A 12,585-nucleotide genomic window follows, 5' to 3' on the forward strand; every position below is an offset into this window, starting at 1 on the left:
TGGGAGGTGATGATTGGTCACCCAGCAGCATGGCAGCCTCAGTGGCTAACAAACAGCAAAGGACTGACCTCCCCGTTGAAAGCAGCCACTAACAGGCAACTCTATGTTTCAGCCTATTCATGTACAAGTGATCCATGCTGCACCTCTAAACTGAATGGGATGCTGCCCAGGAGCTGCCTAGGCATTGACAGTGAAGTACTCCTGCTTATGTGAACTGCAACAGGTGACAACCAATGAACCCCTGCTACTGCATCAATACAGAGGAGGAGACCAGACTGCTGGGAAGATCAAGAATTAACTACCAGAGCCAGCAGGGTTAACAAGAAGTGTAAAATACAAAACCAGAAAAGCCTGGGCTCATTTAAAAAAAAAAAAAAAAAAAAAAGGCAGCAGCAACACTCACTTTTCAAAGGACACAACTGCAAACCAATATCCAAACCCTGACTTTCTGTCTGCACTCTCTGCAGCAAACAGTTCCATTTACAGTTGATGGCCCCGATTCTTACCTCCCTGATGCCAACATCTACAGAACTAACTTTCATAAAGCAACAGAGGCACGGGAGTGATGAAAATGATGTCTCTGAACCTCTAGGATGTCATGTTGATGGGGAAGTACAACAGGCCAGGTCAGAGATTATTCAGCACAGCATTACATTGGGGGAAACAAGGAATGAACTTCAAGGCTTAAAAGACCTGGGGAGGTCTCTGTATAACACTGCACTATGACACCCAACCAGCTGCCTTGCAGAGACAGCAGGAAAAGCTACTCTACAACTGTTTCTCTGTTGCACGATCCCAGTTTTACGTCACTGTGCTTCTAAAGACATGAGCACGGGGTGCAAAGATCCACCTCTCAGAGTTGCACCTGAGGGAAGCAACAGTGAACTAAGCCACTTAAGCAGATAATGCCCCAGTAATGCAGGTCTAACACCTGGCACAATGCTCCAGGGAGCCAACAGGCTAGCACAAAGTGTGTCAAATCCAAACAAGAATCCTAGCCTCTTCTTCATGGTCTAGTACGCATGGCACGTTATGAAGCAATCAGCCGTAGGGTGATGTTTGCTCTTCTCCCATAAGCACCCAAGTATTACTAAATTAAGTGTACCATGCAACTCCAAATTAAGTTTTTACAAGATTTGTGCCAGATTACTGCCAGACTTCTAAGGTTCAGCTCTAGCATGATAACCACTCAATTCCTCCTGTACCCAATGGGGCACGAGGCCACCTGGCACCTTCCAGGATCTGATCTACGTATATGACCACTCGCTTTGCTGCTATCATCAGAGCATTGTTGTGGAGAATTGCACAGCACAGGGAGCTGAACGTATCACCAACTCCACAGGTCCCCAGTTTACAAAAATACCCCAAGCCAGATATTCATACCGCATTAGGGCAACACTGTGGAAGAAACAGACCATTGCCCCACAGAGGCAGATTAGAAATGGGTGTTAAACATGCACTGCTCCTGTTTGCAGTAGGTTGTTACATGAAGGAAGGAATGCCAAGCATAATGCAAGACTGGTACAATCACAACATGTTTCAAGAAGGGGTCCCATCCATACTATTTATCTGCTCAGCTCAGCACTGAAGCATCATCTAAAATATTTCATCACTTATTGCAGAAGACGACAGTGGTGGTTCTGGCAAGGACAGCATACTGACCCGGATGAGATCCATTTCCTGACTACTTTCCATAAATGTCCAAATCTTCGGGCTTATCTCCTCCCACATCCCCCCAAGGTCACGAAACACACCCAGCTCCTGGAACGTCCTGTTCACCTGTCGGCAAAGAGGAGAGGAAGGTTATTTCCAAAAGCTGGCAGAGATCCACTACGGGCTGAGAGGGTGCATTGACCTGTCAAGCGAAGTACTGAGTGTTGCTTATATTCAAACAGCAGCTCAGCTTCTGCAAGGGCCAGAGTAGGGAAAATCGAGTGCACTTGGAAGGAAAACAACAGGGAGTGTAGATGCCTGTGGCTAAGCACTGCCTTTCAAGGCTTTGTGGAGAATGACTCTGCCTTGGAGATGAAGGGCACACAGATGCAGCCCCTCCCCATGTGCTAGAAGAGTCTTGCTGAGGGAGCTTGGGGAATTAGAGAGCCCATTAGGTAAACCACAAAGGGAAATGATTAAGGATCCACTGACCAGCCTGCAGTGGAGGAGAGGAAGGACACCTGAAGGCTTATCAAGGTCTTCTCCACTCCCATATCCCACATCAGAGATGCAAAGCCTGTCGATAATCAAAAGGCACCACCAGGAAAGCTTCCAGCCAAGTCTAGAAAAAGAGTTCAGCCTGGCCTTTTTTCCTTGAGCCTTCAACAGCAAATGCATGGGAGATGAGAGTCTAGGGAGGCTGTGCTTTGCAGGCAATCCTTTCTAGGCTGGTATTTGGGCCCAGTTTAACACAGAGCAGCTAAGCTGCACAGCCAGAGGACATACCTCATTCTACATATCAGAGGATAGGGCTAGAGTTACCTCAGTCATGACCTTCCGTATGGCTGGTGTGTCTGGAGTGTACAAGATTTTCCCAATCAGCAAGGGTTTTAAAGCCCTCCAGATAATCCTGGAAAGCGGGCTGGATTCCAGGTTCTTCATCAGCTCATTGCAGTAGGGTGCTGAGGAGGAGAGGACAAGGGTGAGTGGCTGAACAGCACAATGACAACTGCAGAAGGCATATGCCCCACTTGTGTGGGCTTCAAGGACAGTCACAGCTGAAAGCACAGCATTTGTCAGACAACAAAAACCCTCCTCTACTGCAAAGCTCCACAAAAAGCCCCTTTCAGTCCAAGCCTCCACGGTCTGCCCAGCAAACATGGAGCAACCAGGTAGCCTCCAGCATTAAGACCCACACTGCTAGTTCTGCACCGCTCCCACAACCCCGCTGCATGGCACAAGCAAAATTTGTCCAGAAAAGGTCAGATTTCCAAAGGCTGCATGTGACTGTGCTCCCTCTCCCTCTGAAGGAGGTCCACTGCACAGCCTTCTGTGGACTCTACACAAGGCCCTTGGGAATCCCTTGCATGTCGATATCCTCCCTGGCCTTAAGGGCGTGTGCAGGAGGCAGCATGCGCATGCCTTTCTGAAACAGCGGAAGGTATGCTGTCCCTCAGGACCACCTGCTTCATCTCTGGAAGTTTGGGAAACACTAGCGATGACAACCATGAAGCAGATGGGACCTTAGGCCATGCCAGGGTTACACTTACTTGTGGAGTTATCATAGAAGTTAGTTACATCATCTTCAGTGCTGTTGCCTCCGAACAGCGCTTTGTAATTGTTATCCTCATACCAGTTGAGGGATTTAATTTTGAGGCCTCCACCTTCGGGATGGCCGCACACAATGCGTGACACAGCCTGGTAGATCTGTGTAGAGGAGTTTGAGGCATTCACGTTGGTCAGGAACATCACCTCTTGCCTCATGTCACTCCAGCTCTTCATGCTCAGCAACTGGAGGGGGAGGTGGGAGGAGAGAGTGGAAGCAGGAACAGGATTAGCAAAAGGAGAAGATCTTGCCACTCTCCTTCAAATCACACATCTGTTTTGAACAGATGAGAATCCCCTTGAACGTAACATCAACAGTAAAGACCAGGGAAAGCACATTTCCCTGCGCCACAGTGGGAGAACGTAGAGGGAAGTCTCTTCTGTGCATGCACAAGGAACATGCCCTTGCCAAGCTCTTTACTCTTAGGTTTTCCCCTCCAGTGCTGTGGGTGGTTCCTGCCCTCCCCACCCTCTCACGTGGAAGCCACTTCTCCTCCCAGTTGCACAACGGCTCACATTCCAGTGGAGCCCCCTCACGCCGGGTGGGGTGGGGTGCCTTGAGTCAGAAGAGGGAGTAAGGAACAACACAGTCACAAAGTGAGTGCAGCTCACGGGACACAGGCTGGATGAGCTGCAGGCCCCAGCAGTGTCACCTGGCACAATTCCACCAAGGGCAGCAAGCCGCCACTGATTTACACCAAGCAGCGAGTTTGACCTCCTAGATCAGTATCACTTGTCCCTGCCCCAGCACCTCCCTGCCCCATAGTCAACAGCATTCCCAGAAAACCCTTGAAAACAAGCCCAGCTGCAGCCTGGAGCCTGATCACAGCATGAGCTGTGCACGCAGCCAGCCACAGCAAGGAGCATTTTCCTGCCCAGCCGGCCTGACACCAGGCTCGAGGTGACAACGCACAACTGGCCAGGATGATTGGCACCTCCTGACTTATTTGTCTGGCACAAGCATCTACCTGCAATATGTCATGAACAGAAGCACCAGGTGCTCAACCTGAGACATTCACTGCATTAATGTCGCCGTACTCAGAGGCATGGCCAAGCTCACCACAACGGAAAAAGCAATGCACCTCGATGAGCACTGGTTTCATGCTGCACTCGAGCATTGCTCTCAGACTCCCTGTCTGGAGATGTAAGAACATCATCAGAGGTATGTCCATACAGACTAGAAGACTGTTTATCTTGGTACCCTCTGTGATAGTGACAATAAGTGGATGTTAGGAAAAAATAAGGCAAGGGCAAGAACGTAGGATACTTCCAAGTAACCTTCTAGCTTCCATTTATTTTCAGCTCAGGGAACTTCTGTCTCCTAACCCTTGATGAATTTCTTCATGGTAAACTCCTAGAGTTTTGAACATCCACGAGTATTTAACATCCAACACATCACTGGAAAGAACCTTCTCTCCCCTCTCCTTAACTTGGCTATGGTTACTCCATTTGGCGCCATGTTTTTCGCACTAGAACGGACAGTGAACATTTAATTGCTCTCTTTTTCTGGGCCGCTCAATTCTATAGACCTCTGTCATATCCCCAACTCATCTCTTTTCCAAGCTGACAAGTCCCAGCCTACTCCCTTGTTCCTTGTGTGAAAGTCATTCCATTTCTCTATGTCCTAATTGCCCTTCTCTGAACTTTTTCCAGTTCTGCTACCCCTTTTTGGAGAGGAAGGGCCTAGATCTGTATTCCATATCTAACAGGAGGGCAATCCACGGTTTTACGTAGTGTTACGGTAACATCTTACAGCTGGTTCTCTATCCCTTTTTAAATCTTTTCTAGCATTTGTCTGATTTCTTGACTGCTACTGAAATATCAGGTGATATTAACTTGGATGTTCTTGCTGTGCTGCCCAGAACAGCAACATGCACTAATAAGGGCAAGCAGAGCTGCTGAGACACCTATTTGTAACTGCTCATCAACTGCATCTCAGAAACAATTTTAGATGCTGTGGCCCAACTGCCCTGTTTTCAGAGACAATAACAGAGTCCGTCAAAGACCATCTGCCAGTTTTGCCCACTGTGTATCGGTTTTGTCACCTTTGTTTAAATAAAATGCAGATAATCAAAGTCTAGGACAGCTGGCAAAGCCAGCCAGCAACAATGCAGAAAGCGATGGTGTGCTGGAACAATTCAATCCAAATTCACCCAAGGAAAGCACACCCAGAGTCCCTGGCCTTACACTGGGAGGCAAACCTGACCCTTTGTGTTCATCTGTAACACTGTGCATGCTCTAGATGTGCCAACATCTGGACAAAAATTCTTGATGCTAAACAACAGCTACTATGTGTCACATACACAAGGAACCTCTATTTTTAGCTGCCTGAAAACACATGACACATTGATATGATGGAAGACAGCTGTGAGAAGAGCTACAGCCTGGAGATTCAGTACATGTGTCCAGACTGACTGCTTCAAGTGCACTTTCATTTCCTCACTACTGCCTTTGTCTGCACCCTGGTGCCACTCAATCTGGCTCCACAGGTTCAGGGTGACTGACAGGATGCTAGCTAGCATCATGGGACATGAATGAAAAAGAGTGTCACACAACAGCTTTTGTTGGTTACATACGCTCATGTGCATTTTTGGATTTGATGATTCCTCACCCAAAAGGCTAAGGCTGGATTTCAGGTGTGACAGTTTGAGTGTCCAGTTCTAATGGATCCTCAGGGAGCTGTTGGTACCTTAGGCAAAACAGCTGATTTTTCCTCAGCAAAAAGTCAACTTCTTTAGCTAAAGTACCATAAACTCCCTAACATGGTCAAAGGTACACAAATAGGAAGTGCAGCCAATTCCTATGAACATATGAGGTGTTAACCATCTTGCAGAGGGATTCCATTAGCAAATAAATTTTTACACATAATTTTAAATCAGTTTGAGCAAGGAGCTTTGTTTCGTCTTTGGCACCAGCAACTTCACAACTGACATGCAGAGCTGCTTTGTTCACACCACTGGATGTAAGTATCTCCTGTGTGAAGGGTTACTGAGCTATTTCTTCCCCCAGACATCAGACCTGGCTCTCTAAGTGTCTCTCAATAGTTGTCCTTGCTCTCGGTGTTTAATCTGCCCTCCTAGAATGATTTAAAGAGCCCAGGGACACAGATCCAATCAATCCTCATACTGAGAGACAAATATTTAGTTCAGACCACTCTCTAATTAAAATTCCTTGCTAGAAAGGCTCCTAGACATGGCACAAACAATAGTTCTCTCCACCCCCTCAAGCTGCTGCCCTTCAAAACAAAGGAGTAAGTCCCTCCTTTTCACACAGAAACCAGCCTGCCAGACAATAAGAAGTCACTTTCGGTCAAGCCATCTGGAGCAGCTCACGCTGTACGCAGAGGAAAAAGCTGCCTTTGTTTGCACAGCAATAGGGCAGAATAAAAGGTAGTCCTACCCAAAACAGCTGCCAAGCAAAAGGCACATTACCCTGGGACGTGTTCAGCCACATCAGCAAACTGAGTATCACATGGTTTCAATTATTTTTATCCCAGACAAGAAAAAAAAAAAGGCACGCTTTAGTGACGTAACAGGAAACAGCTGTAATCGAACTCTGAAGGGCAGCCTCTCTGCTAGCAGCAAGAGCTCCGCCACGGTTTCAACTGAAGCTGATCCTGGAGTCGTCTTAATTTCACTGTAAATGGGACCCGCTGGCGGGCTGTGGGACTCGGGGAGGGATGCGTGCCCGGAATTGTTGGCTGGCGCGGCGCTGGCTCCCGGCAGCTGCCCCTCCGTGGGAGTGCAGCGCACACTAACCCGAAGTGACCTGCGCTGTGCCTGCTCGCAGGGGTTACTGCCGTTCACGGCTCCGAGCTCGCTTGCTCTGATGCAACGACGGAAGACTAGCGAAGGGGAGGAGGGGGAGGCGGCGGCGGCATTGTTTGGTTTAGATGGCTGTGATCTCTGCTTCAGGGAGAGAATGTTTTTGCCTAGTAGCAGCACTTCAAAGTCAGAGCCAGCCAAAAAGCAACTAAGATAAGTATCTGGCTGAAAAAAAGCACCTGGTCTCGGACTTGACTCACGCTAGGCACGCAGGGCTTTTTTCTTAATCCATTGTTTCACCTGCAAAAACAAATACTTGCAGTCTCTATAATGTCACTTTGCCTCTGCAAATCGCTATTTGTTTTGCCAGAGCCTTTCTCAGCCAGTGTTGTGATGCTATTGCACTGAGTGCCCCACAAGGCCCAAAGACAATATCTGCCCCAAAAAGCTAGCTAGACAAAGAGCAAACAGTAGCCTATAGCTACTAATTTAGATTAGAACAGCCACAACATCTCTTCCACATGCCATACCCTCACCGCACCCAGAGACCAGTAGAAACAACCAAGTAACAACCCTGACATGGTTGGCAGCTGATTGAAAAAACTAGAAAGGAGGCACACCTCCACATGCAGTCTGCAAGGCACTGCTAGGCAGCAGATGTATCGCAAGCCCAACAGTTGTGCCACTGCTGAGAAGGCAAACCCCACAGAAAGTGTCTAAATTCCAGCTCCTCCCATGAGGACAGAGTCTTTAGCCACACATCTGATAAACTCCTACGGTGTTCTAACTTGAAGTGCCAAGGGGTTGCAAAGTGCCTGCTGCCTCTACTGACACGGGGAGAACCGCTGTAGGATGGGGGGAAGCTTCAAAACAAGCCAGGGATTTGACTTTGAGTTGCACCAAGGAGACTCATGCTTCTTGTACTCGATTGCAGGCTAAGACAGCGACCACGGCGATGTGTTCTCCTGACACAAAGGCGCTGCTTACCTCTTTAACAAGCTTCCCAAGGCTCCCTCTCAAAGCTTCCACAGTTGCTGACAGATCTCGCAAGGAGGAATTGAAAGAAAACCGTCTCTGCAGGAAGAGAGAAAAGGAAACTAGAAGTCACTGCAAGACACAAGCAAAGAAATTAAACTCTTGTAAACATTCTTGTAAAGAAGAGTAGTAAGGACTGTTTACATGGCGAAGTGCTTGATGGGGAAGACAGAGCTGGCTTTCTGTGCAACCTCGAGCTTAAAATACCCTGGGCTTCAGCACCCCACAATGTGATGGGGACACCCCTTTCCTTCCTCACAGGTCAGGTACACAAATGCCATAACCAGAACCATCCCAATAAAACGCTAAATGCATGCATGTACACTTACAGTGCAAAGGATGGCTTGCATTCCAGGTCACAAAACAAGCACAGCCTACAGGACAGCATGTGGACAGACCTGAAATCCTGCAAGCCAGTGCTAAGAAGGGGATGCAAAGTCTATACAAGGGAGGAAAAGACCAGTTGGTAGACACAAGCTTTCAGTGGGACTCCACAGATACCAGCTCAGATAGAGAACTCCTGCTGCAGTGTACATCATCTTCATCACTCAAGTCCTCCCATTAGGCCTTGACGTTTTTTACCTAAACCAAAGGCGTATTTTAAAACAACCAGCTGACACCATCATCACAAGAGAAAGACTGACAGATTTCCAGAAGTGGGAGGCACAGCGTTCAGGCAACTATTTGCTCTAGCAGGGAGTCACACTGAAGACAACTCCTTGTTTCCAGTTGCTCTACATGTAACTGGTGGGCCTAGGTTTTGGTTTGGGGGGCTCTTTTTCCCTTCTGTTCGCGTATCTGGATTATCTTGCATGGGAAACATTTGGACACAATCCTTGTTTCAAGGGAATGAAGATTAAAATTAGTTCCTAAGACTTCACATTATCAGCTACATGTTGCAGCATTTGAAATCATGCTAAAGTTACAGCATTGTGACACAGAGAGGAACAGCCAAGGCCCTTGATTTTAGCATACACCTTTTGGGCTGAAGCTTTTCATTTTCACATCTTTCCTGGGGTACTTTCTGGAAGCAAAGTCTGGAGGCTTTCACTTGTTCTGGTTAATTTGCTGGAGGGTGGTAAGATCTGGTCAGTGCCAGCTGGTGTAAACGGGCACTGTTCCACTGACCTGCTGGGGCATTTAAGACCCAGCTAACTTTTCTGAGTGCACAGTTAGTGCCTGCTCAAAGCCAATTGCAAGTTCAGGGAGGGTCTCACTAACCTCTATGGATTTCTACTAAACACAGTCGTTAAGATTCGGATAAATCAAAACACATCATTAGGGCTAAAAGAAAAGCAATTCAAACTCCCCACAGGCTAAGACCTTCAAGACACATTTAAAGAAATATAGTCAGCAAATATCAAAGCTACATAGCTGCACTAACCACTTTAGCAACAAGACGAGGTAGAAAGTCCTAGGTTCATGCATAACAGTAAATGTGCTTGTTCACCTCTGTATACCTCATCAAGCTCTACACAGATTTGTGTTGTTCGCTGTATTCAGAGGTGATTCAGGGACAGGGTGGATAACGAAGAGTTTTCTGATTATGCTGATTTTCAGAACAGTGAAAAGTCAAAAGCCAATTGCAAAGGATTAGTGAAAGACCTTATGCTGACACACTGTTCTAAAGTACCAGACAAAATGCAGTGCTGCAAAATAAAGTACACGGGGAGAAGACAGTTCTACCTTTGATGGCTCTGAACTAGCTACTGCCACTCAGAAAGGGAGATCTTAGAATTACAGTGATAAGACAGATCAACATCAATATAAATCCATGGTGCAATCCCGGTTCTCAAGTACTATGTGCAATTTTAGGTCCTCCATCTCTGAATGAACACAAGTACAGAAAAAGGCCACAAGTATGATTCAAGATAAGAATGGCTTCTGAAGGAAGAACAATAGACCATAGTTCTTCCAATGGGACCTCTAATGACAAATAGAGGTTATGACAGAGGTCTGTAGAATTACAAGTGGGATGGAGAATGGGAACAGGGGATGATTGCTCACTGCGCCTCATCATACAGGACTAGAGGGCTTCCAGTGGAAAGATCAGTTTAAAACAAACCAAAGGAGCTACTGCACACACAACTTAGTCAAAATGGAGAAATTCAGTAGATACTATGTAATGCTGAAGGTACCGAAAGTTAATGTGGGTTTGAGAAAGACTTCGAAGAATTCATTAAAGAAAAAAAGCTTACCAAGTGCTATTAAACATCAAGATCCCAGCAGTAGCTGAGAAAGTCTGAGTTGCAAGCTATTGAAGAACAGGACATTACATTGAGGAAATATTACTATATACTTGCCCCATGGCTACATGCTTTCACATGCCTCCATTATGGACCACTGCTGGACTAGCACTCAGGGGACACTGAGCTGAACAGGAGTTTAGTCTGACCCAGTATGTAAGTCTTAGGTGATTCAAGGAGCTTGCAAATCTTAACCTGAAATGTGAGGCGAACCCACCTATCCTGTCACACCCTACCACCCTGACCTTTCTTCCCTAACAAATTCACAGCACTCCAAGTTCATTTCTCACCAGAACTTGCAGTGATGCCATTGCTACGGAGGGAATTTTGCTTTCTTTACCACCACCCTTTGCACGCTAAAGCCCACTCAGGGAGCCTCTCACAAGTCATATCTCCAGAGACAATGACAAAAATCAGTCACATGTGGCCAGTCTCCTTTGTACAGATGAGCATGTCATGAATTTCCCTGGAAAATAACTCTTTGCAGTCGCTCATTAAGTAGTTCATTACATTCGTAAGAACCCTCCAGATTCAGGGCAGCTCCAGTAAGATTGGTCCCACTGTGAGACTGTCTTTAGTAGGTGTCTGCACTACATCTTGATGGGGAGCAATGACTCATTTTCAGTGAAATGCTGCAAAAACATTACCTGTCCTTTCGAGGCACACTGTGGAAAAACAAAGTTCTAACAGGTTTTGAACAGAGCTGACCTGTACAATTGCTGTGTTACTGGCTGGCAAGTCACACCTTCATCTAGACTTATCTTTTGGGGCAGCCAACATCATAATACTCTTGAGGTATACATTGCAGTGAGTGGACTCTGTGTGCTTTTATGTGCCTGCTACAAGACTCGAAATAGAGACAAATACTTGAGGCAACTAGAGTTGACTGCACAGTCAAGACAAGCCTTGAGTAAGTCCACTTGTCAGCTCCTGCTAGAAGGGATGGACAACTGTTTCTTTAACATGCAGGCGAATGCACGTTTGAAGTGTTGGGAGGTCATAACAAAATGCAGCCACTGCCTGCATTATACAGCTAACTGTTTCCGCTTAGTAAGATCACTCTGCCATGTTTGCTTTGAAATAGTTACTACAACTTTATACTGACATTAGCAGAAACTTTATGCTGAACTTTGCAGAAAAATCACATGCTTTAAGCTTCTGCTTTTGCTTCCTGGGAGTGGAAGTCCCAAAGTACAGCTGCTTAAAAGCATAGTATCATTGTGCTTGACTGAAAACACTCTCAAAAGAGCAAGGAAAGCCACAAGTTCAGTTGCAGCAAGTATTTACATTAAGAGACCTTTTCTAAAGCCATTTTCAAACTGGAATGCATTTATTATTCAATGCTTAGTTCATGCTAACCATATGACAAAATACCACCGTATTACGAAGGGCGAAAAAACAATTGGATTTTCATGTGCTCACCCACACTCCTTCAAGGACCACTATAGTACACAAGCCACAACATATTTATGGCTTATTACAGACCCACGCCACTGGAAGTGAGTGTGGCAAAGGCCTTCTTAGGCAGCGCTGCAGAGATGAAATCCCACAGGACCAATCTGAATTGTCTTTGTCATTTAACCTTCCCCCCAAATAATTTTCAAAACTGGGGAGATTTGCAGAGGGAAAGCTGTGCCACAGACAGGTATTTTTATGATATAAGACAGTCCCCACCCATCATCAGTCCAGTGGAACACTTCTGACTTACTGCCATTGCTCTTGCTAACCAGGGGTGCCTGTAACCTCTCCCAAACTGTGTAGTTCTTCCATGGGACAACTGCTGGCCTAGCACAGGGAGAAAGCCGAAAAGGAATTTTGTGTGCATGCAGTTACAGGTACTGTTTCACTGCTTTTCTCAAACCAGCTTCTCCTGCTTCACAGTCTCCCTGACTACACCCAGTGCAAGGCAAACATCAAGAAGAGAAGATGTGTCCACAAGGGGCTTGTACAAGATGTCCTATGCCCTGTAGTACTTATTGTTGGCCAAAAGGCTTCAGAGAATGAAGATTAAGACATGAGGCCTGGAAAAGGGAATTTGACTTTTTGAAGCACTTGTTTCTTCTAGCAGAGTGAATACTCAGTCACGAAGGAAAGCTGATCCTCTGCCTTGGCGCCCTGTGATCACTCCCAGATATTCTGCTGGCTTTTGATCTAAACAGCCCAGCCCAAATAGGTTCTTATATAAGAAAGAATAAGGAGACACACTTTAACCTCCCTACCATGCCTCTATGTGCTTGGCTCTGTTTTCTCATCCTACAGAGCAGGCTAAATTGAAGTCATAC

General features: G+C 46.4%; 1 protein-coding gene across 3 annotated transcripts in view; it reads right to left on the reverse strand.

The window, feature by feature from the left end:
• The window catches only part of ABCA1 (ATP binding cassette subfamily A member 1), a 96,760-nt gene that overhangs the window by 30,977 nt on the left and 53,198 nt on the right, over nt 1–12,585 (reverse strand). For all 3 annotated transcript variants that reach the window (XM_050913743.1, XM_050913744.1, XM_050913742.1), the window contains 4 exons: nt 8,010–8,096; nt 3,204–3,444; nt 2,476–2,615; nt 1,663–1,779 (listed from right to left, as the gene is read on the reverse strand). In XM_050913743.1, coding sequence (XP_050769700.1) covers nt 1,663–1,779; nt 2,476–2,615; nt 3,204–3,444; nt 8,010–8,096 — 585 coding nt within the window. The remainder of the gene's footprint in view (nt 1–1,662; nt 1,780–2,475; nt 2,616–3,203; nt 3,445–8,009; nt 8,097–12,585) is intronic.

Source organism: Gymnogyps californianus, chromosome Z (genome assembly GCF_018139145.2).
Source record: "Gymnogyps californianus isolate 813 chromosome Z, ASM1813914v2, whole genome shotgun sequence".
NCBI lineage: Eukaryota > Metazoa > Chordata > Aves > Accipitriformes > Cathartidae > Gymnogyps > Gymnogyps californianus.